We start from the raw sequence: 20,506 nt of genomic DNA, 5'->3' as shown, positions 1-20,506 counted from the left end.
CCTGGCTCCCACTCACTGCATATGCCTCAGAGTAGAAGGACCTCCCCTGTGCCATATTGCCTTCCGCTGCACATGTCTCAGCAGAGGAATTTCCCCTCTATTGTTAGCTCTCCCCGCCTAAAGTCCAGTGAAGTGGACAGGGAAGTCCCCGGGGAGACTGGAAGCCTCCTTCCACTGGGATGGGGGTGGGGATACGTAAGGATGTCAATCCCCTTGGCAGGAATCCAGCTATGGCCTGGGGTGTCTGAAGCTGTGAATTCCAGATTTAGTCTTAAGTATAGCTTACAGACTCAATCAGGCCCAGCAAGTCTAGCTCCCTTCTCTTTGTTAACTCCTAGCTGGACACACTAATATTTAGAAACTCTTTCAAGTAACAAATTCAAGGTCAGGAACCACTATCTTCTATTAGAAAGGAACCAGGATATTTTTTAATTGACCCCTATTTCAAAGACTTAAAAAAAAACAACAAAAAACAAACAAACAAAAAAACCCAGCCTGGCTAGGATGGCTCAGTGGTTGAGTGTTGACCTATGAACCTGGAGGTCACAGGTCAATTCCTGGTCAGAGCATATGCCTGAGTTGCAGGCTCAGTCTCCATTGTGGGGCATGTAAGAGGCAGCTGATCACTGATTCTCTCTTATCATTGATATTTCTACCTCTTTCTCCCTCTCAGAAATTAATAAAAATATATTTTTTAAAAACCTGATGAGCATCTATATATATAAAAGCCTAGCGACCATTACCGCAGAATGACCAGAACAACAGGAAACACCAGTGGCTATGAGGCACTGCCCAGCGAACCAGCCTAATCCAGCCCCCATTGGCACCCCCAACCTCCTATGGCCCCTCCCCCTGACCAGCCCCATCCCGATTGGGCCCCCCACCTGCTTGTCAAGGACACAGGGATCACATGACTGTGCTGTCAGCACCCCTTTTGAGGGGATATGCCCGCCAGGTATACAGAAGGCACTCAGCGAGGAGCCTGCACGGGTTGTATTCACACCTTTATGTTGTCTCCCCCCACCACCACAATGCCAAAGGAAGCCTGATGGAGGACCCATGCTGACCACCCACACGGAGAAACAGCATGTGATAAACATCATGTCCCACAGATGGAAGACGCTACAGACCCAGAGCGGAAGATCGGGACTGAGACAGAAGGTCTGGGAAAAGCAGGGCTGCAGATGGCCATTTTTTGCATTTGCTGCCCGACCCTGCTCCCTGGCCCCCTCCGTGTGCAAAGGGCCTGCATCGCCGCTCTTGGACGGAGGCCTATGAGTGAGTGAAGAACTGTGGCTGTGCCTGTGGCTGCGCTCAGCCTCCTGCCCTCATGGATAAGCAGGAAACATATTTATGTGCCAGAATCTAAAACCCTCTTTATCGGTAATAGCGCAAATAATGCAACACACACACATATTTCTAAACAGGACTCTGTCCTGCTGTGTGTGAACCCAGATTAAAGGCGTGCTCTCCTCCAAGGAGGCGGCAAAGCCTGCTCCTCTCTCAAAGGCACACAACCTTGAAAGGTTTAAAAGGAGAAGGAGATAAAAATAAAACAAAATAGCAACAAGCTCTGAAGCCGCTGCCAATGCTGTCAAATCCTCTGCGCAGTGGTGATGTCAGAACGTGTCTCTCTGCGCCTGGGGCTCAGGCGGCCGAGCTGCTGACACCTGCTAGGTCACCTAGCACTGGCAGCCACTTTCAACTTCCCACCAGCTCCTGGAGGCAGTGGGCTTGTGGATGTTAAAGCAACCCTGGGCTTTGTGATGAGAGAGAACCCATAACATCCCTTCACGAACATGTTTTTAACTGTTCTGAGATCACGCTCCCAGCCTTGGCTACTCTCGAATAGGCCTCAGTGATTCCACTCGCACAATGCAAAGACTGACGCAGGTTTCACTGAGACGGAGCCCTCGGCCCTGGAGCCCTCGGCCCTGGAGCAGCCACCTCCTTTCAAAAAGAAGGTCACCCTGGCTGCAGGTCCTTGCTCTTCATCACTTTGAATATTTCTTGCTACACCCTTCTCTACCCAGCAAAGCTCATTTAGAATTGAAGGCAGATAAAGAGCTTCACAGACAAGAAAAAGCTAAAGGAGTTCATCATCCCAATTGTGGGCGTGGCAGCCAAAAGCCCAGGGCCCCTCCCCCCCTAGCCCTACCCACTCCCATGGGGGTTGGAGCCAGCCAGCCAACTTCCCAGGTCCCCTTCCCCCAGCAGGCCTGGCTCAATCAGCCCACCCATACACGAATTCGTGCACAGGGCCTCCAGCTATAAATAATTATATCAAGATTAGGGTAGTCAGAGACAGGTAGAGTGAATTTCCCAAGGTCACAAAAATAAATGGTGGTAGAGATGTGATTCAAACACTCCAGTTTAGTACCCTTTCCTGTTAATTCAGAGCATCAAACAAATAAGAGAAAATGATATGATAAGGATCACATAAAATCTCAACAGTTTTTATAATTGTTTCATTTGTGACTAAATCTTTCATGACTAGTAGACTGAGCCCAGAAGTAGAAGTTTCTATTTGATTTGTTTAACCCTACTGCATTCTACATGTCAATTCAGATGGCATTTTAAGGTCTTCCATTATAATCTGGATGCAGTGTTCTGTAACTTGATGAAAGTGGCTTCACCTCATTTTCTAACTCTGCTACTAACTAATCATGAGGGTCTAACTCAACCTTTTTTTTTTTTTTTTTTTAAATCTCTGGGTCTTAGCTTTTCCACTAATAAAAGGAGTAGGTTATATAGTAAGTAGTTAATGAGAACCCTTCCATAATTTTTATTTTCTTTCAAATAGGAACATTTTCCACACACAGCAGCTTGCACTTTCTGTGAAAATCCTCAACTCTGATAAAAAATTTTTCTAAATATGTCAATGTGACAAAATTTGAGAGGAATATCTTTTTGAATCAGTCACTCTGGATTGATTGGTTGTTGATGTCATGAAAATAACCCTCAGGCTTAGCCCATATCATTCAAAATAGTGTAAAACTATTTTCCTTAAACAGCTGCCTATCTCATCCCATCTTTAGGGCTGCTTTAAATTTTCAAAGAGCTACAGGATTTTCAAGAATCACCCTCCAAGTTCATTCCACTCTGGATTTCAAAATCCACATGGCTATTTGATTAGTTGTTTCTCAACTGGAAATGTTGCTGATCCATAAAATGTGTTTCTTTTCTTCCCACTTAAACTTCTTAAGAGGGCTTTTTATGTAGGATATTTAAAAATAAAACCTCATTAAATTTCTCTGCCAGGAAAAGAATGCTAGAAAATCATTGGTAAGCTGTAGGGAGAAAGTTGAAAAAACTGCACAAATTTTAGGGAGATTATACTCTTTTAAAGAGGAAAAAAATTAAAAATGGAGTTACTGTTTTCAGGAGAAAAAATCAGTAGAAAATGATCCTTTGTGCCCATCTCTCTGTCACATTTGCAAAAGGTCTAATTCTCAATATCAGTATATTTAGTCATTTTGAGATGCTAATCACCTTGAACTTTTAAAGGCTTCCTGCGAATAAGGTACTCAGAATGACCTCATTCCTGCACTAATGGAGGCAACCTCAACCTTACTTTCAAGTGGACTTGTTGAGCTGATCACATCACTCTAAATTACAACAAAATGATAATTGGTGTTAAACTACCTATCCCTGGTAAAAGTGAAATTGAAATTGCATACCTTGATTTAAAGATGTCAGGTGGCATGAGTTCCAAAGTATGAGTTGGTCCATATAGGTTTACAACATATAATTTGATTGTTGGGTTCACTTGACCTGCCTTTGAGAAATGAAAGTTATAATGCAAATACATTAAGCATTAGACTGTATGAGGAAAGAAAGCAAATGCATTTTGACTTTTTTATAATTTTGTGTTAGAATGGGGAGAAAAGTTTAATTTCTCTGAAGTAGAAATGATTTTAAATTCAACCACTTGATTGCTTTCAATTGTTTTTGAAGATTGTTGCTTCTCAAACCATTTTAGTCAGACAATTAAAGGTGATAGAAAATCATGATGACTTTATTCATTAGCTAGTGCTACTGTGTTCTTTTCCTAGAATGACACCAGAGGGCTGGCTTTATAAAAACTATCAAGCAGCTACTCAAGTAATAGGATATAACATGTAATGAGGAAAAGAACTTGGCTTGTTAAAAATAACAATAATAAAACAAGACAGAAAAAAATACCAATTCAAGTGCCACATGCTTAAAATTCCACAATACCGAATTCTATTCCATGCATTAATCATCCTAGGTTTTCTTTGACATTTATGAATGTTAGATAGGGTATAAGTGGCCCTTAGGATGTGGGCCATGAGCAGACTGCCCCCACTCAGTACCTGGCATCCAGAGTAGAAAGACAGTAGTAAGAATATGTCATTTGAGTTTCATAATAAAAATTTTATTAAATCATAACCAATTGTAAAGCAGTTACTATGTTTCTGGTCAATAATATCTGTTAAACATTACATGAATTATCTCATTAGATGTTCCTACTATAGAACTAAGATATAATTATAACATTTTCCAGATGAAAAAGGAGACACTCAGCAAACTGTGCAGGGTGAAGTGCCCAGTAAGTGAAGGAAGCCGTATTTAAACCCAGGGTGCTTTTAATGATTGTAGTTTTGCTTTAGTTCATTCTTAGGCAATGGCTATCAAAGTTTGCTAAATATACTGTGACATTTTAGGGGGTAGATATGGGATCTTTCACCAACAAATCTCAAGCATATTGAAGGAATGAATGAAACAAAATTTATGTGAATAAATGATTAACAGAATCAGTTGATTACTGTGACTCCATTTATTTATTCCAAGTCTATAAAGAAAAATGACTAGCACATCTGTGCTAGTGTTTCAAACATAGGCTGGTGCTTTAAGAGAGGAGCAGGAGCTATACAGAGGAGGACAGGGAATTTAAACTGAGTTGAATTCAAAGACCTGACAAAAGTCTAAAGAGAACAATAAAACTGCCTTAAAGATGACAAAAAAATATTCATGCTCACAGACTTGGCATCTACAAAATCCAGAGTTAAATCAGGACCAGAAACGATCTAATACATTTTACCAATAGTTAGCAATAGCTCAAGAACTGTTCTGTTAGGTTCTTAATAATAATGAGCATGGATGGAAAGGAAGAAAGGTGAGCAAGTACAGTCAATAAGAGGATTTGTAGGACAGTGAAAACACTCTGCATGATACCATGGAGAAGGATACATGCCATTATACACTTGTCTGAAGCCACAGAATGTATAGTGCCAAAATTGAACCATAAAACTATGGATGCTGGGTCATTATCATGTGTCAGCGATGCTTTGTCAATGGTACCAAATGCACAATTCTGGTGGGGGATGTTGATGATGGGAGAGGCCATAAATGTGTGGGAGCAGAAGATATATGGCAAGTACCTTCCATCTCCTCAATTTTGTTGACAACCTTAAACTGTTCTAAAAACCTGTTCTAAGGTCTATAAGGAAACATGACTAGCACGTCTATGGGAGTGTTTCAAACACAGGTCAGAAGTTTGGAGTCAAAGAAACAAGTCAGAAAGGCTGTCACTACAGGCTGTGACTGTTAGGAAACATTCTGGAAATGGTTCCTTGAGTAAAGGGTTTCCTGGAAGATAAGCTGTGAGCCTGACTCACACAGAAAGATTTTGTAAAGCTTTTCATCTTTCTCAAGCCCTCTAGTGCCTGTGAATATTTGTCTCCAGCAATGTAGTGTTCGACCACATCTAGGAGCTCTCTTTTACATCACTTTTGCTTTAATTAAATTGCCATTTTCCACCCTAACAATATTGGCCTTATCCATATATTTTAAGTCTAACCAGTTCTCTAACTTGTATGTTAAAACTTTGAGCTGTGACACAGTATTTAGTGGTGCCATTCAAACTGTTGTTCTCTAATCAAGAGTATCAATCAGCATTCCCTAGAACCTTAGAAACATAAATTCATGGGCCCTACCCAGACCTGTATTCAGAGCCAGAATCAGAATCTCAGTGTGTGGGCCTAAGAATCTATGTTCATCAAGATCCAGATTACTATAATCACTGTGCAAATATTAAAAAATACTGATAAATATCAATACATAAATATCAGCATTTTATCAAAACTTGCATACTGATTATAGTTATGGCAGTTCAGTGGTTATCAAAGGTTAACCTGCTTTTGAATCACCCAGTGAACCTCAAGGCCCACCTCCATCATTTCTAACCCCGGATGGGAGATGACAAATTTGCATTTCTAAAGATTCCCCAAAGGCGGCTGACACCCTTCGCAAAAGAACCACATTTTGAGAACTGGTTTAGCTTTATCTGTGAGTCAGAGAATTTTGGGTTCAAATTTTGCTGCATAAGGACCATGGACAGGATGTTAACAATCAGGATGTTAACAATCCTGAAGAATATATATATATATATATATATATATATATATATATATATATGACAATTCTCTGTTCTGGCTGGGGGGTTCAGTTGGTTGGAGCTTCCTCCTATATACCTAAAGTTTGTGGGTACAATTCCTTGTAAGGGCACATACCTAGGTTTTGGATTCAATCCCAGATTTGGGTGGGTACAGGAGGCAATCGATAGATGTTTCTTTCTATCTTCCTCTAAAGTCAATAAACATATGGTTGGGTGAGGATTAAAAAAAAATAAGAGAGAGAGACAACTCTCTGAACATAATCTGTCACAACTCAGAAGTTTTGACCCAAAGTAGGTTTTCTTTCTGTAGATAAAAGTATCTCATAGTTTTGTTATATAGACTGACAAAAATGATTTATAAAAGTACCAAAAAAAGTATATAGTAGTGAATTAAAAATGATAGTTATTATTAAGACACTGACCTCTCTAGTTTGTGAAAAATTGTGTTTATATTTTTTCTTTCAATAAACTGATTAAAGAAAAAGGGAAGTTGAATTAAATTTGATCTTTCTGTGAGTTCTTATCAATGTTACATAATTTTATGATGTACTTTGTCAAAGACATGTATGGTCATTACCACCTCTTAAGGCCACAGCACTGTAAGATTTTACTTGCACAGAATCACAAATATCCCAATTAGCTTCTACATGAAAACAAATTAACAGTTGCATACACATGTGGCCAATTTTAGATAAAAACCAAACATCAGGCTGTTTCCAAAATTCAGCTATTCAGCATTTTATAATCTTAATTAGATTCTTATCTTTTCTTGGAGTTTTGAAATTAAGTGCACATTGCAAGTTCATCTGTACCTTTGAATATTTGAATTGTCTCAATAGTTTGGAGATTAGAGGAGTTCATCTAAGTGCTTTTACAGTCACATTTGCCACAAAAACTGCAACTCCACAGACTTCTTCCTCTATGATTCTGAAATAAAGCCTCAATAATAATTAACCTTATTTTACTGGCAACTAAATTGCCATTAAACAAGATAATGTTTTAATTAAGAATATTAACCTGAGGTTACTGAGATAGAACTGTGCATCTCTTTTGTGCTGAATTGCTAATGAAGGATATTTTATGAGTTCTGCACCATGCTGAATTAAGTAAAATACAAATATATTTGTTTAGTGTAAGTATTTCATTAGTAAATCTGACTACATTGGGTATTTTATGCACTCATTTTAATCAAGTTTAATTTGAAACACAATTTAGTGTGAACTCTATGCATTACTTCAATGTCTAAAATACCATTTTTGAAAGTTTGTTAAATAAGTAAGAGCAAATCAAAATACATGTATTAGTGAAAAAAAGCACACCTTTTTTTAAACCCAGAGTAGAAAATAATGAGACCTTGAAAATTCAAGTAATACACCCAACATGACAGTGTAAGTTAGTATGAGAACAAAGACCAAAACCCAGACCTAGTCTCTTTGAGTCCTATTGTCTTAAATACCTAGGCAGGAATTCCTACTGGCAACTCCCTAAGGACTTGGGATTCTTTCTCTCAGCTTTGGCCACTGGAATACCTGTTTTTCATTTTAATACTCCTAAATGGTGGTCACTAACACACACTCAGGATCTTCATCATGTATTACATCCATCAAGTATTACATCCATCATGTATTACATCCATCATGTCTTACATACAACATGCATTACATATAGACATATACTAGTATATGTTTATATATGGCAGGTGTGAGGCTTTCTAAGAATGATAGTCATACAGGGTGGAACAAAAGTAGGTTTACAGTTGTTTGTATGGAAAATACTACAATAATTAATAAATAATAATACAAAAATAAACCATGTTTCGCAGACTCACAACTGTAAACCTACTCTGGCCCCACCCAGTGTAGAGCTAAGTCACTAACAGTAAGTGTAGCAAGCAGAGCTCCACATATATTTGTTATCTTGACCAGGAGACATTTTCATTCCTGGTACAACTTCTGTGATATGCTAACCTTTAGTAGCTTTATGGAGAGGGACAGAATCGATAAATGTTAGTTATTTCCTTGCTCTTAAAATAACTGTGACTTTCATACAAGGACTTGGCCTTTTAGAATCAAAGTTTGTTTATTTGTAAAAAGAAGAGGCAATTGTGAGGAGGACCAAAGAGGAAAACAATGAAAAGTCTTTCTGAAAACATAAAGCATGTTATTAGTACACATGATTCATACAATTAATAAGCAAACATTACTATTATTTTATGCTTAGCTTAACTATTAAGAAATATTTAAAAACTAATTAAATATAACTTACTAAATAAGTGTCTAGGTTTATCAATCAGGATCTATTGAATTACTGCTGACATATTTAAATTTCCTCGGGTGCTTCTATTTGTTCCTTTGTATGTATCAGTCTTGTTAAAATTATGAAGCCAGGGAATGTCCAAGTTCAAGCACCAAAGTCTTAAGAAGGAAACTTAAAGATGCAGCTACTGCATATGGCTCTTATCTGTGAATCCTAAAATCCTCACCGTTTGGGGGAAATGAATTACAAAAAGTTGTCCCTTCCCAGGGCTGATTTTATTCTTTGTTCAGTGCACAAACTGGACAGTTCTGTGTGAAGATCTTATTTATTGACATAAGCATTACACAATGTGCCACCAGTTCTTCAATTTGTGTCAGAATTATCAGATGACCTGTCATTACAATAAGTAAATCAAATGGTGTGAGAATTAACAATGTATTGAGAAGAATTTTCTGTTTTTCTCTGGAAAGAGGCAAGTGCAATATGCTGGGCAGGCACAAAATGTCAACCATAAAACATGGCTAAATCTGTAATTGAAGAAATTGTAAGTACTTTTATTGGAATAGAATAAAAATCTCTGTGAATATGTTTATTTTGTTGTTAGGTCAAATTGCTATTTTCTCCTGAAGAATACTGAGTATGTGGGACTTCCAATGTATGTCCAGAGGAGACCTTAAAAATAATATTTCAAAATCCTGGGATCTGACTCCTCTCCCCACTGCTGTCCTCCTTAGGCATCAGTTATTTAACGCCACACCCTGTGGAAGGAAGACAGGTTGGAGAAAAACAGTACAGAACCTCATTGAGGAAACTCTCTGTTTATTCCTGACTCTCCATAAAGCCTTTTTTTCCCCCCACCTTGGAAAAGTTGAGTCTGGCAGATGATAGGAAAATAAGGACAATCACCCCAACACTGACTATACCTTCATTGCAGGTGTAAAATAATATGTGTGATAGGTCATTTGTCCAGCACTCTGCCCAGTTAATGTAATATGCAAATTGAAAAATATAAAATCTATCATGCTAGGTAATACAAAATACAACTCACTAAAGGAATGGCTTAAAAAATGGCCTCTAAATGAAACTAGCAGCCATGTCTTAATCTAATTAAGAACTAAAATGTGTAAAATGGAATTTTTAAAAGTTTGCTATGAGGTATCTTTACATGATTGATGCATAGAGGCTTTCCCTTTCTTACATAATATGGGGAAAGTAAACTTTGAAAAAGAGACCTTAACTAATTAAACATGAAATATACTGGAAAACCAGCACACTCCAGGTGTTTTTGCAACCTGCTCTAGAAGCCTCACCTAACATTTGAAAATGGTTTCGCCATCTGCACAGGATTTCTGTATTTGCCTCACTCAATAAAATAATTTTATCCTCGCTACGCCTGGCCATGGCTCTACCCCAGCATTATATAAAGTATATTCCAGAGTTGGCTCTGCCAAAACAGTACTAAAGTTAATGCTAATAAATCCTTTATGCTTAGTCTATTCTTTATTGGTGATTCTTTATGCTTCTGCAGATTCTTTATGCTTAGTCTACTTTTTATAGGAGATTTATAATACGCATTAACATATAGTACATTAAGTACTCTTAGAAATCATCTTGAGAGAAGCTAGATTTTTTTTTCAACTAAGAATTTCCAATGTATTTGACGATGGCACTTTTTCCTCCTTTATAACATCTATTGACAACTCACAGAATATACCTTGGAGAAAGACCCCTTATATCTTCTCACCATCTTTCAAGTGGGAGATGAGGGAAAGCAAGAATTAGAGCATCAATGGGAAAGAAATGCAACAAGGTCAAAGTCCCCACCTCCCCACATCTTGATCTCCTCCTACCCAAGCAGTGTGGACAGACTACTGTAAACTCTAAAACGATGCTTCCTTTTTTCTCCAAAGGCAACTTGTTCATGAACCAAGAATACTATCAGTGAAGTCACTGGTTCAGAGCAAGGGGCAACAAACTAGCGCTGCCACATTACTTACCTTAGGATACGGATACTGCTTTCCTTTGGGATACAATGCTCCGGTAAACCGAGGAATAACCATGTTAGGCACCAGTGAATCATTTATCATCAGGAAGGCAAGCCTTTCTCCATCTGGTGACCACCAGTGGGCGATGTGAGAATGCAGAAGTTCTTCTAGAATAAATGAGTGTTATTTGAAACCAACTGTAGAGATGTGGGCTCAGTGACCCACAAACATCTGTCCTTGAAATCTCCATTTTACATGTATATTTTCTATACTTGTGTTGGACTTTATCAACTTCATAAAGCATTCTCTATTTCTGAGTTATCCCTTTGATCCCACAAAAAGCAGATGCAAAGGAAGGAAGGAAGGAAGCAATAAGGTCAGGATGTCTTGGGTTGCCAGCAATGTGAATGGAGACAATGAAAGTACTATCACAGTAAAAAGAAAGAGGACATTTTCAAAGACTAAAATCTTGGACTGCTGGCTCCTAATTGCTCACCTGCTTGCCAGCCAGGTCGCCCCCAACTGCCCCCTCCCTGCCAGCCTGGTTACTCTTAACTGCCCCCCACCCCCCCGCTGGCCTGGTCACCCCTTACTGCCTTCCTGCCAGCACCTCCAACTCCCCCCCTCTGCCAGCCTGGTTGCTCCCAACTGCCCCCACCCCTCCCGGCCTGGTCGCTCCACACAGCTTGCTTCTTCAGTCATTTGGTCATCCCTCACTAACCCCCCTGCCAGCTTGGTTGCCCCACACACCCTGCTTGTTCAGTCATTTGGTCGTCCCTCACTAACTCCCCTGCCGGCCTGGTCATAGGCAGCCATCTTTGTGAGGGTGTGACTGTCAATTTGCATATTGCCTCTTTATTATATAGGATAAGAAATATACCAGATATTTTTTGTGTGGCTCCAGATTCACTATCTACTTTTCTATACCTGCTTTCTGGACCAGAAAATTAACCTGTATGAAGCACATCAATGGGATTCCCATGTCCTCTAGAATATGGCCATTAGAGTTCTTTAGCAAGAGCTCAGAGGAGCATAAAGTCAGAGTATTTATTCCTTTAACTCTGTCTTGATATGTCACCTTAGGTTTGCTGTGTGTTTTAAATTATCTCACTCCTCTTGTCAATGCAGCCACCTCTCCACAGTTTTGTGCTTTTGTATTTGGTAATGGTTCATCTCTATAGTCATAGGCTGCGGCTAGTTTAAATTGTAGCTCCGTCCTTTATATTTCCCCTACACTTTCACTTTGTAAATGGTCTCTTTGTACATAAATCCTCTTCAAATTATTGAAAGTGACATCTCTTTCCTCTTGGGACCCTGACTGATACAGTAATTAATAGCAGCAGTAGACTCAGGAAAGAGATCTTCAAAATTAGATTTTGAGATTAGGTTGGAGATATATCCACCTCTATAACTATATGTACTATCTTTGATTTAATAATAACCTTTCCAGGGAGAATTGTAGCATAGATAATCCATAGTAAGGAATGGAAGCATGAGTAATCAATTGTCACTGGTAATGATGTGGAATGAAGTGCAAATAGAGAGGAAAGGTATTGAGAGGACAAAAGGTTGTGACTTAGTTGCTACGGCAGTGGCAATTGTAAAGATTGTAAAGTTTACCTGGTTCTTATGACATCTGAGAGTCATTATATAGGAAAAAACAAAAACTAAGTCCATGACTGCAAGATTTGGAATACACAAAAGGTTACTATGACATATTTGAAGGAGCCCCTCTCTTTTGTAGTTGCAGGGCAGATATGGCTGAGGTCCAAGAGATCATATTAATGTTGCCAGTGAAAATGGATTCTTTTGTAATGTCTTGAGAAAAGAATTTCAAAGAGTATATGCATGGAGGACGTTTACCAGTAAACATAGTGGTAAGATTTATTGGAATGAAGGGGAAATAATACATCATGGGAATGGAGAGGGTGTGAAGGCTCTAGCAGCAGATGCCTCAGGTTCCTGATAATTCTCCATATATATTTGTGGTTCTCAGTAAGTAGCAAGCTTTCATTCAAAACCAAAACCATGCAACCTAGCTCCTGATTTTCCCAGGGTATGAGTTGGGTTCCTCCACCTAACCAATTTATTTCCTAGACCTTTTGGGGTTCTGTGCCCTCATCCAATCCAATCCCTTTCTCAGGCTAAGCTTCACCCCCTCTTGTTGCCATTTTGGCATCTATTGGCATGCCTCAAAGTAGAAGCACCTCCTTCTGCATCATCTTGTCTACTACTGGGCATGTGTTCAGCTAAAAATTTCCTCTTCTTCCACATCCCATAATCCTGGTTCCCTGCCAGTTGGTACTGGGCAGATTGCACCCTGAGGAGACTCATCCTGCCTGCTTCAAGGATTAAATACCCTCCATGGAGAATACAGTGATCCCTTGGAGTGTGTGAATGAGTCTGTGAATGCTATAGCTTCCTGGAAAGTCAAGTTTAATGGAGTGCTGTAATTTCCTAGTGAAGCAGGCCCAATATCTGATTCAACCTCCCAGTTTATTAAGTTTAGTATCTAGTAATACTTGCTCCCTTCCTTTATTAATACTAACTAACTACCTTTGCCAACAGTAAGGGTTGAAAAATGCAACACAAATCAGGGGCTCAAATGCACTTGTTTTTTTAAAGTTAAGATAGAGATAATGGTAGAGAAGTGCTGGGCCCCTGACACATAGGATAAGGATTTTTGTATAAACATGTGAACTATACTTGTGCTTTCTGAACCAGTCTCAGGAATAACAGATTTCATAGTGGAATACTGCTATATGTATCTAATTTTATGGATGAAGATTTTGAACCTCAAATTCTCACAAGTCTGTTAACAGAGGCAACCTCTATCTATAAAGGCACAAAGGTGCAGTGGAAGAGGAATCTCTGCAAATTTTAAGAGTCTGCATCCTTAGGGAACAGTTGGAGATCTAGTAGCCTGGGATATATTGGTCTATCTCTTCTACAGTGAGAGAAAATTGGTTGAAATTGTGCTTGTACAAAAGTAAAGAGGGACTGGACTCTGGATTTTGAAGAAAATATGAACTACATTCACATGTGCTGCCTTGTTCTTGTTCTATTTCCCAGGCAAACTGAAAAGGTGCCAGTTCTGAGTAGGACTTAAGCAAGTGAGAGCTATGCAGCAGATCAAGGCCATAGCACAACCTTCCCTACCACCTTTACCTTGTGGACCAGCAGACACAAGGGCAATGCAAGTATCCATGGCGAATGGAGATGCTGTGGAGCTTCTGACACTCACCATATGATGATCAAATACAGGCAATACAAGCTTCCCAGAAAGGCCATTTCTCCTCTGCTGATAAATATTCTTTATTTCTAAAGCAGCTCTTTACTTGGCTCTGGCAGAAGCAATTAGCCTGACCATGGGATAGCGAGTGACTATGCAACCCAAATGCCCATCATGAACTGACTGTTATCTGATTCACTGACCATAAAACTAAACACAAAGAGCAACATTCCACTATAAAAAAAAAAAAAAAAAAAAGCAGTCTACTGGTATATGGGATTGGTCCAGAACTTGTAAGTCAACTGTTCATGGTAGCTTTCTCCTCCTACATTATCTCACATTTATGCCTCAAGATGTATTTCTAACACAAGTTGGCAGAAGAGTAATAAATGCAGGTCTGGTTAATAAGCAGGTTTGCACATTGTACTTGAACACGCTGAAATTGGATAGGTCCTGGACTACAATCTGATTCAGGAATGGCAGTACAAAACTATAGTAACATAAATTCTCTGTGCTGGCAGACTTTTGCAAAGGTATTTAGTTTTCCACTACGTGTGGAAGGAGACTTGGAGTGAAACATGGATCCCTGACTTATGCACGATAACTAATAAATGGCCACCAGATGAGAAGAGTAGCATTAGAAAATTAGTGAAAAAAAAGATTAGGGGGAAAATGAGTGCACATATTTTTATTAAAATCTATTTTTATTGATTTCAGAGAGGAAGGGAGAGGGAGAGAGAGAGAAACATCAATGATGAGAATCATTGATTGGTTGCCTCCTGCATGCCCCCTAGTGGGGATTAAGCCGGCAACCCAGGCATGTGCCCTTGATCAGAATCAAAACTGGGACCCTCCAGTCTGCAGGCCAACGCTTTATCTACTGAGCCAAACCAGCTAGGGCAATAAGTGCACAGATTTTTCAGAAGGGGTAAGAATGTGAAGACATAAGTGTTCCGTTTAATGTTCAACAGAGCACATTCACAGAAGGGCTGCTCTCAATAATCCAATGGGCAAGGTGACTACCAAGTGAACATCAGTTTGCCTCTCTGACTCTCACCAATGTCTGCCAGTAACAGTGGTTGTCACTAAACTGTTGATTTCGCATTATTTCTCAGCAGTTCCAGCTGACTACCTGTTGGCAGGTGGCTTATGTGGGAGCCATTCCATCAAGAAGGGTAGTGTTTTGTCATTATAGACACAGATACATATTCTAGGTATGGATATGCCTTTGTTGCCTGCAGTTCTATCAACACTACTCTCCGTGGACTTACAAAATAACATTCATTACTATGTCACTTCCAAACAAACAATATTTTATAGCAAAAAGAAGGGCAATGGGCTCAGACCCATGGAATTCACTGTTCTCATCATGTTCCCCATTGGCTGTATGTACCTGGCTTGTAAAGGGGTGACATAGCATGCTCCATCTGGGTCTTGGCACTATTTATTTGACAATGACCTTGTAGTTGGGATGTCATTCTACAACATGCAAGTATCCTTTTTGCACAGCCAGTAAAGCACAGATCTAGGAACTCAGGGGTGGAATTGCAGTGTTTTCTTTCACTATCAATAACCCTCTGGACACATTTTGGATTTTGTCCTCATGATAATGAGCTTGGTGGGTTTAGAATTCTTAATACCTAAAGGAGGATTATCTTCTACAGAGGATATAGTAGTGGTAATTATGTTCCACTGAATTGGAAGCTAAAATTTCCTTCTGACCATTTTGGGCTCAATATGACTGAGAAAAATAAACTGGCAGAAAACATAGTCACTGAGTTGAGTCTGATGATTAATCTCATCTGCCAGGAAGAAATGTGTCTTTCCTCTACAAGGAGGGCAAGGAATACTATATTTGGAACTCAGCAGATTCACAAATATGCCTTTGTTCAATTCCATCTCACTTTTCAATTTCACATTTCTACATTCCAATTTCCATTTCCAACTGGTATTGTAGCATCCTCATTAAGAAAAAAAAGCAAAGGAATATGATTTGGTAGGACTAAAGTTTTGGTTTGATCCACCAGGTAAATAACCTGCCTAGTCAAAATGTTGGCAGAAGGTAAAGGAAAAAACATAAGAAGTTGATGAAGGGACACATGATTAGCAATTAAGGCCACATGATACGCTGAGTTCTTTTCTTAATTGGAGCATTTCCCCCAGAATCCTATATAATAAAGAGGTAATATGCAAATTGCCACTCCAACACACAAGATGGTCGCCCCCATATGGTCAAAGCTGGTCGCCCCCATGTGGACACAAGATGGCCACCACAAGATGGCTGGCAGGGGAGGGCAGTTGTGGGCGATCAGGCCTACAAGGGGGGGTGGTTGGGAGGGACCAGGCCTGCAAGGGAGGGCAGTTGGGGGCGATCAGGCCTGCAAGTGAGGGCAGTTTGGGGCAACCAGGCCTGCAAGGGAGGACAGTTAGGGATGACCAGGCTGGCAGGGAAGGGCAGTTGGCGGGGACCAGGCCTGCAGGGGAGGGTATTTAGGGGTAACCAGGCCAGCAGGGGAGGACAGTTAGTAGGGGCTAGGCCTGCAGGGGAGGGCAGTTGGGGGAGGACCAGGCCTGCAGGGGAGGGCAGTTGGGGGTGACCAGGCTGGCAAGGGAGGTCAGTTAGGGGTGACCAAGCCAGCAGGGGAGGGCAGTTAGGTATTGATCAGGCTGGCAGGGGAGCAGTTAGGGGGTGATCAGGCTGGCAGGCAGAAGCGGTTAGGGGCAATCAGGCAGGCAGGCAGGTGAGCGGTTGGGAGCCAGCAGTCCTGGATTGTGAGAGGTATGTCCGACTGCCCATTTAGGTCCGATCCCACCAGAATCAGACTTAAATAGGTAGTCGGACATCCCTCAAGGGGTCCCAGATTGGAGAGTGTGCTGGCTGGGCTGAGGGACACCCCCCTACCCCATGCACGAATTGTGTGCACCGGGCCTCTAGTCTTATATAAAAAGCAAAAGTGTTAGCTATAGTTATAAATTTTAGACAGGTGTATATAACTGGACTAATACTGTTATACCTTATGCTCCTCTTTTGGGGACAGAAACTTTTTATCTGAATAATAAGTATACTCCCAGGGTTTCTAACTTTGGTTGGGTATGGCCAACAGACAAATCAAGTAACAGAAGATAGTTAGTGCATGGCATTTACTATTGGTTCCTACCCATTGAAATCATGTGGGTGGGCCTGGCTGCGTCTCTCAACCAAACTCACCACTTTTATTATTGTGGAAACCACAGGATTCAGGTAATAGCTGCCTCCCCTTCTCATTTCAGGTGTCAATGGCTAAACCACTGTTAGCCATTGTCTTTAGTAAATGCTCTCTTCATATATACAACTTTGAACACTATTTTTTAAAATATGTTTTTTTAATTTATTTCAGTGAGAGGAAAGGAGAGGGGGAGAGAGATAGAAAAATTAACTTGGGATCGAGCCACAACTTGGACATGTGCAATAGCGGGAATTGAACCAGGACCTCCTGGTTCATGGTTCAATGCTCAACCACTGAACCATACTGGTCAGGCATCAACACTATTTTGAATGTGATATCTATTTTTTCCAGTTATGATCTTCACCCTGATTCACACAAGCAACTTAAAGTACAGATGAGGCCCTAACCAGTTTGGCTCAGTGGATGGAGTGTCGGCTTGCGGACCGAGAGGTCCCAGGTTCCTTTCCAGTCAAGGGCATGTACCTTGGTTGCAGGCACATCCCCAGTAGGAGTTGTGCAGGAGGCAGCTGATCAATGTTTCTCTCTCATCGATGTTTCTAACTCTCTATCCCTCCCCATTCCTCTCTGTAAAAAATCAATAAAAATACATTTTTAAAAGAAGTGCAGATGAGGAAACATGAGGCATCCACATGAAAAAAAAATGCTAAATGCCAATTGAGTGTAAACTCTAAGTCTTGTGAGACTTGAAGGTGCAAAAAGATCATATCTGAAATCCACACTTAGGGTTTCTAAAAAGCAAAGCAAGTTCCATCTGGGGTGCTATAGTATGTGTACACAAGTGCTTCTCAGGAATTAGAATGGCCCAGATTTGAGTGAAATATCCATTTGAAAGTTTATATTATCGAATCTCATTTATTTGGAGTGATCTATGACTAAAGTCGTTCCTCACAACAATGTTAAAATAGCAGGAGAGTACAAATAGACATTTATTTGGCTTCCTTCAAGTACAAAAACAAAGCTAATTGAAATAAAGAGATGAGTAATAGAATATTTAATATGAATTTTTCTAAGAGTCCTCTTGGATAAGGCATGTGCTTCCTTAATCGCAACAAATAGGGACATTACTCATGGATTTAAACTTCCTATGTTGATTATATCATATTATTTTATAATTAAAGTATTTTTAAAAATTGCATTCCTTTCCATTTCAGCGTAGGCTGGGCTCTTCATTGTCTTTATTACACTGATTTAGAAAATCTCACTGCAGAGCAGATGGAATTTTCAATACATGTTGTTTTATATCACAGACAATTAAAAACATGGCCTCCACACAAAGAAAACTAACATATAACCACTGAGTTCTGAAAAGTAAGTGGATTGTATCCATTTGTTGCTTATCAACTTAGACAGATAGGGTCTCCTGAGTATCCTATTGCTAGCTAATTCTGTGAATCTGCAGTTGATTTTTTTCTCTTAATTTTCAGTATCTCACTGTCGACTTTCTCAAAATAATTATCTATATTCATAACTTCCTCACTTCCCATTTACACCTCCATCCACTGCAATCTTACTACTGGTGCAACCAACTGAATGATTATGTTTGTCAAGTTCTGGTAGCAAATCCAACAGTGACTTTTGTGTCCTTAGCTTGTTTGCCCCCAGAGACTCAGCAATATCCATTATCCTATCTTCTTCTGGCTTCCATAGCTGCATCTCTGATGTTTTTTGTTTATCTGTCACAGTTCAGTTTTACTGGAATTTAGTAAGTGCTCAATAAATATTTGTTGAATAAGTGAAAAAATGAATGTAATTTCTGTGTCCAAGAGAAGACAATAAAAATAGGCACTTTCTATTGTTCACATCAAACAATAAAAAAGTTACAATCACATATTATTGATAAAAATATTGTTTGTCCTGTAATTTCTTTCTCTCAGTTGTTTATTCTTGTCATTCTTAAAGTGCAATGCAAAGATATTCCTCTATTCCACCAGACTTAATTATGTTTATACTTCTAGTCAGTATGCTGATGTGTAGTTCTATATACTTCTATTTACCATGCTTCAACAAAATAGTTTACAATTTTTCACTCCAATAATTTGGAAGTACCCAAAATCTGTACTACTCATTGTATTGCTCTCAGATGATGCTTGACAGATAAACATGCTCAATAACTGCTGGACTGAATTTCAAAGATGAATTTCTTTAAAAATATGAGTGATATTTTAATATGCTTAAATATAAATCATTTATATAAATCATTAGTTCCATTATTTTATATGCTTAATCAATTGGAAGTGACAGTCATTTTTTATTCTATTTGGTAGATACAATACTATGAAAAATCTCAAAGTTGTAAGCTTGGCAACTGAATTTTAGAGTTTTTTCATAAAACATTCACCTGATACTTTATTTAGTTAAGTTACCATGTTAAATACACTAATTTATATGAATAACATTAGATGTGCTTTGTGTGAATTATATTTAATTTTTTTGTTTTGAACATAACACTTTTTTTCTTCTGAACTTCACTAACTCTTTAAAGTACATTATGTTTTACTTCCCTTAGAAATTGAATAATACTAGAAATAAAAAAAAAAAAAACAGGCTTTAAAAGGACAGTTTTCAAAACTTTTCAAGACTTGATACTAGTGACTACGGTTGGGAACAATAGCCACACTTAAAGATTGGCCTGGTCCTAAGAAGATTAAGCCATGCCCTTAAAATTGGCATAAAAACATTTTATTATCTTTTATGTGAGTCCTTATCTAATCATTTTTTTCCTATGGCATTTACAGAAGGCACGTTTCAATTTAAAAGGTAAGTGAAACTGTTATATATTACTTTTTGAGTCTCTCACACCTACTAATTCAGATCATAATTGATTTCTCTAAAGTAATAAAAAGGAAATCTCCACATTAGATTATCACACACATCCTGTTGAAGATCATAATGCATTCCTAATAGAAATCACTGTTTTTGGGTGCTTATGTTTAAGGGAAAAGAGAAGCTCTGGATTCTGGTGCTCTTGGCACACTGGACAAGCAAATAGTGGGAGATTAAGTATATGTGGGACTCTTGAAACATAGGTTGGGATGACAAGCAAAATGTTGAGGGAAAATCAATGATATGAATATGAGGTCCTAAAATATATGCCTAAATCCCTCTACCAAACCTTAACATTAATTCCCTTGGTAGGGTCCCTTCTCTTGGAACTAAAGCAGAATTGACTTAAGTCCATGAATAGTAGGGTTCAGAATCTTTGGTTGAGAAAAATGACCAGTGAAATCTGATGGCTTAGGTGCATAATGTATGTCATCCTTTATGAAACATTTAAAGGCGTGGAACTGTGACAGCTGGAGCTGACTAGGACTACGACTGGCTTTGAAGATACAGATACAAGTTAAAGCTTTGCCTCTCATGAGCTCTGAGGCCATGTCCAAGATGC

At 39.2% G+C, this 20,506-nt stretch overlaps 1 protein-coding gene across 5 annotated transcripts in view; it reads right to left on the bottom strand.

Moving 5' to 3' along the window:
• Nucleotides 1-20,506, bottom strand: part of DPP10 (dipeptidyl peptidase like 10) — a 728,831-nt gene that overhangs the window by 78,315 nt on the left and 630,010 nt on the right. For 4 of the 5 annotated variants that reach the window (XM_080667876.1, XM_080667878.1, XM_080667879.1 and 1 more), the window contains 2 exons: nucleotides 10,675-10,829; nucleotides 3,681-3,778 (listed from right to left, as the gene is read on the bottom strand). In XM_080667876.1, coding sequence (XP_080524002.1) covers nucleotides 3,681-3,778; nucleotides 10,675-10,829 — 253 coding nt within the window. The remainder of the gene's footprint in view (nucleotides 1-3,680; nucleotides 3,779-10,674; nucleotides 10,830-20,506) is intronic. The other variant, XM_080667877.1, reaches the window with a different exon arrangement.

The sequence above is a fragment of the Plecotus auritus genome, assembly GCF_963455305.1.
Source record: "Plecotus auritus genome assembly, chromosome: 5".
In the NCBI taxonomy this organism is placed as follows: Eukaryota; Metazoa; Chordata; class Mammalia; order Chiroptera; family Vespertilionidae; genus Plecotus; species Plecotus auritus.
Note: the sequence above shows the minus strand (reverse complement) of the source record. Positions and strands in the feature narration are given on the sequence as shown.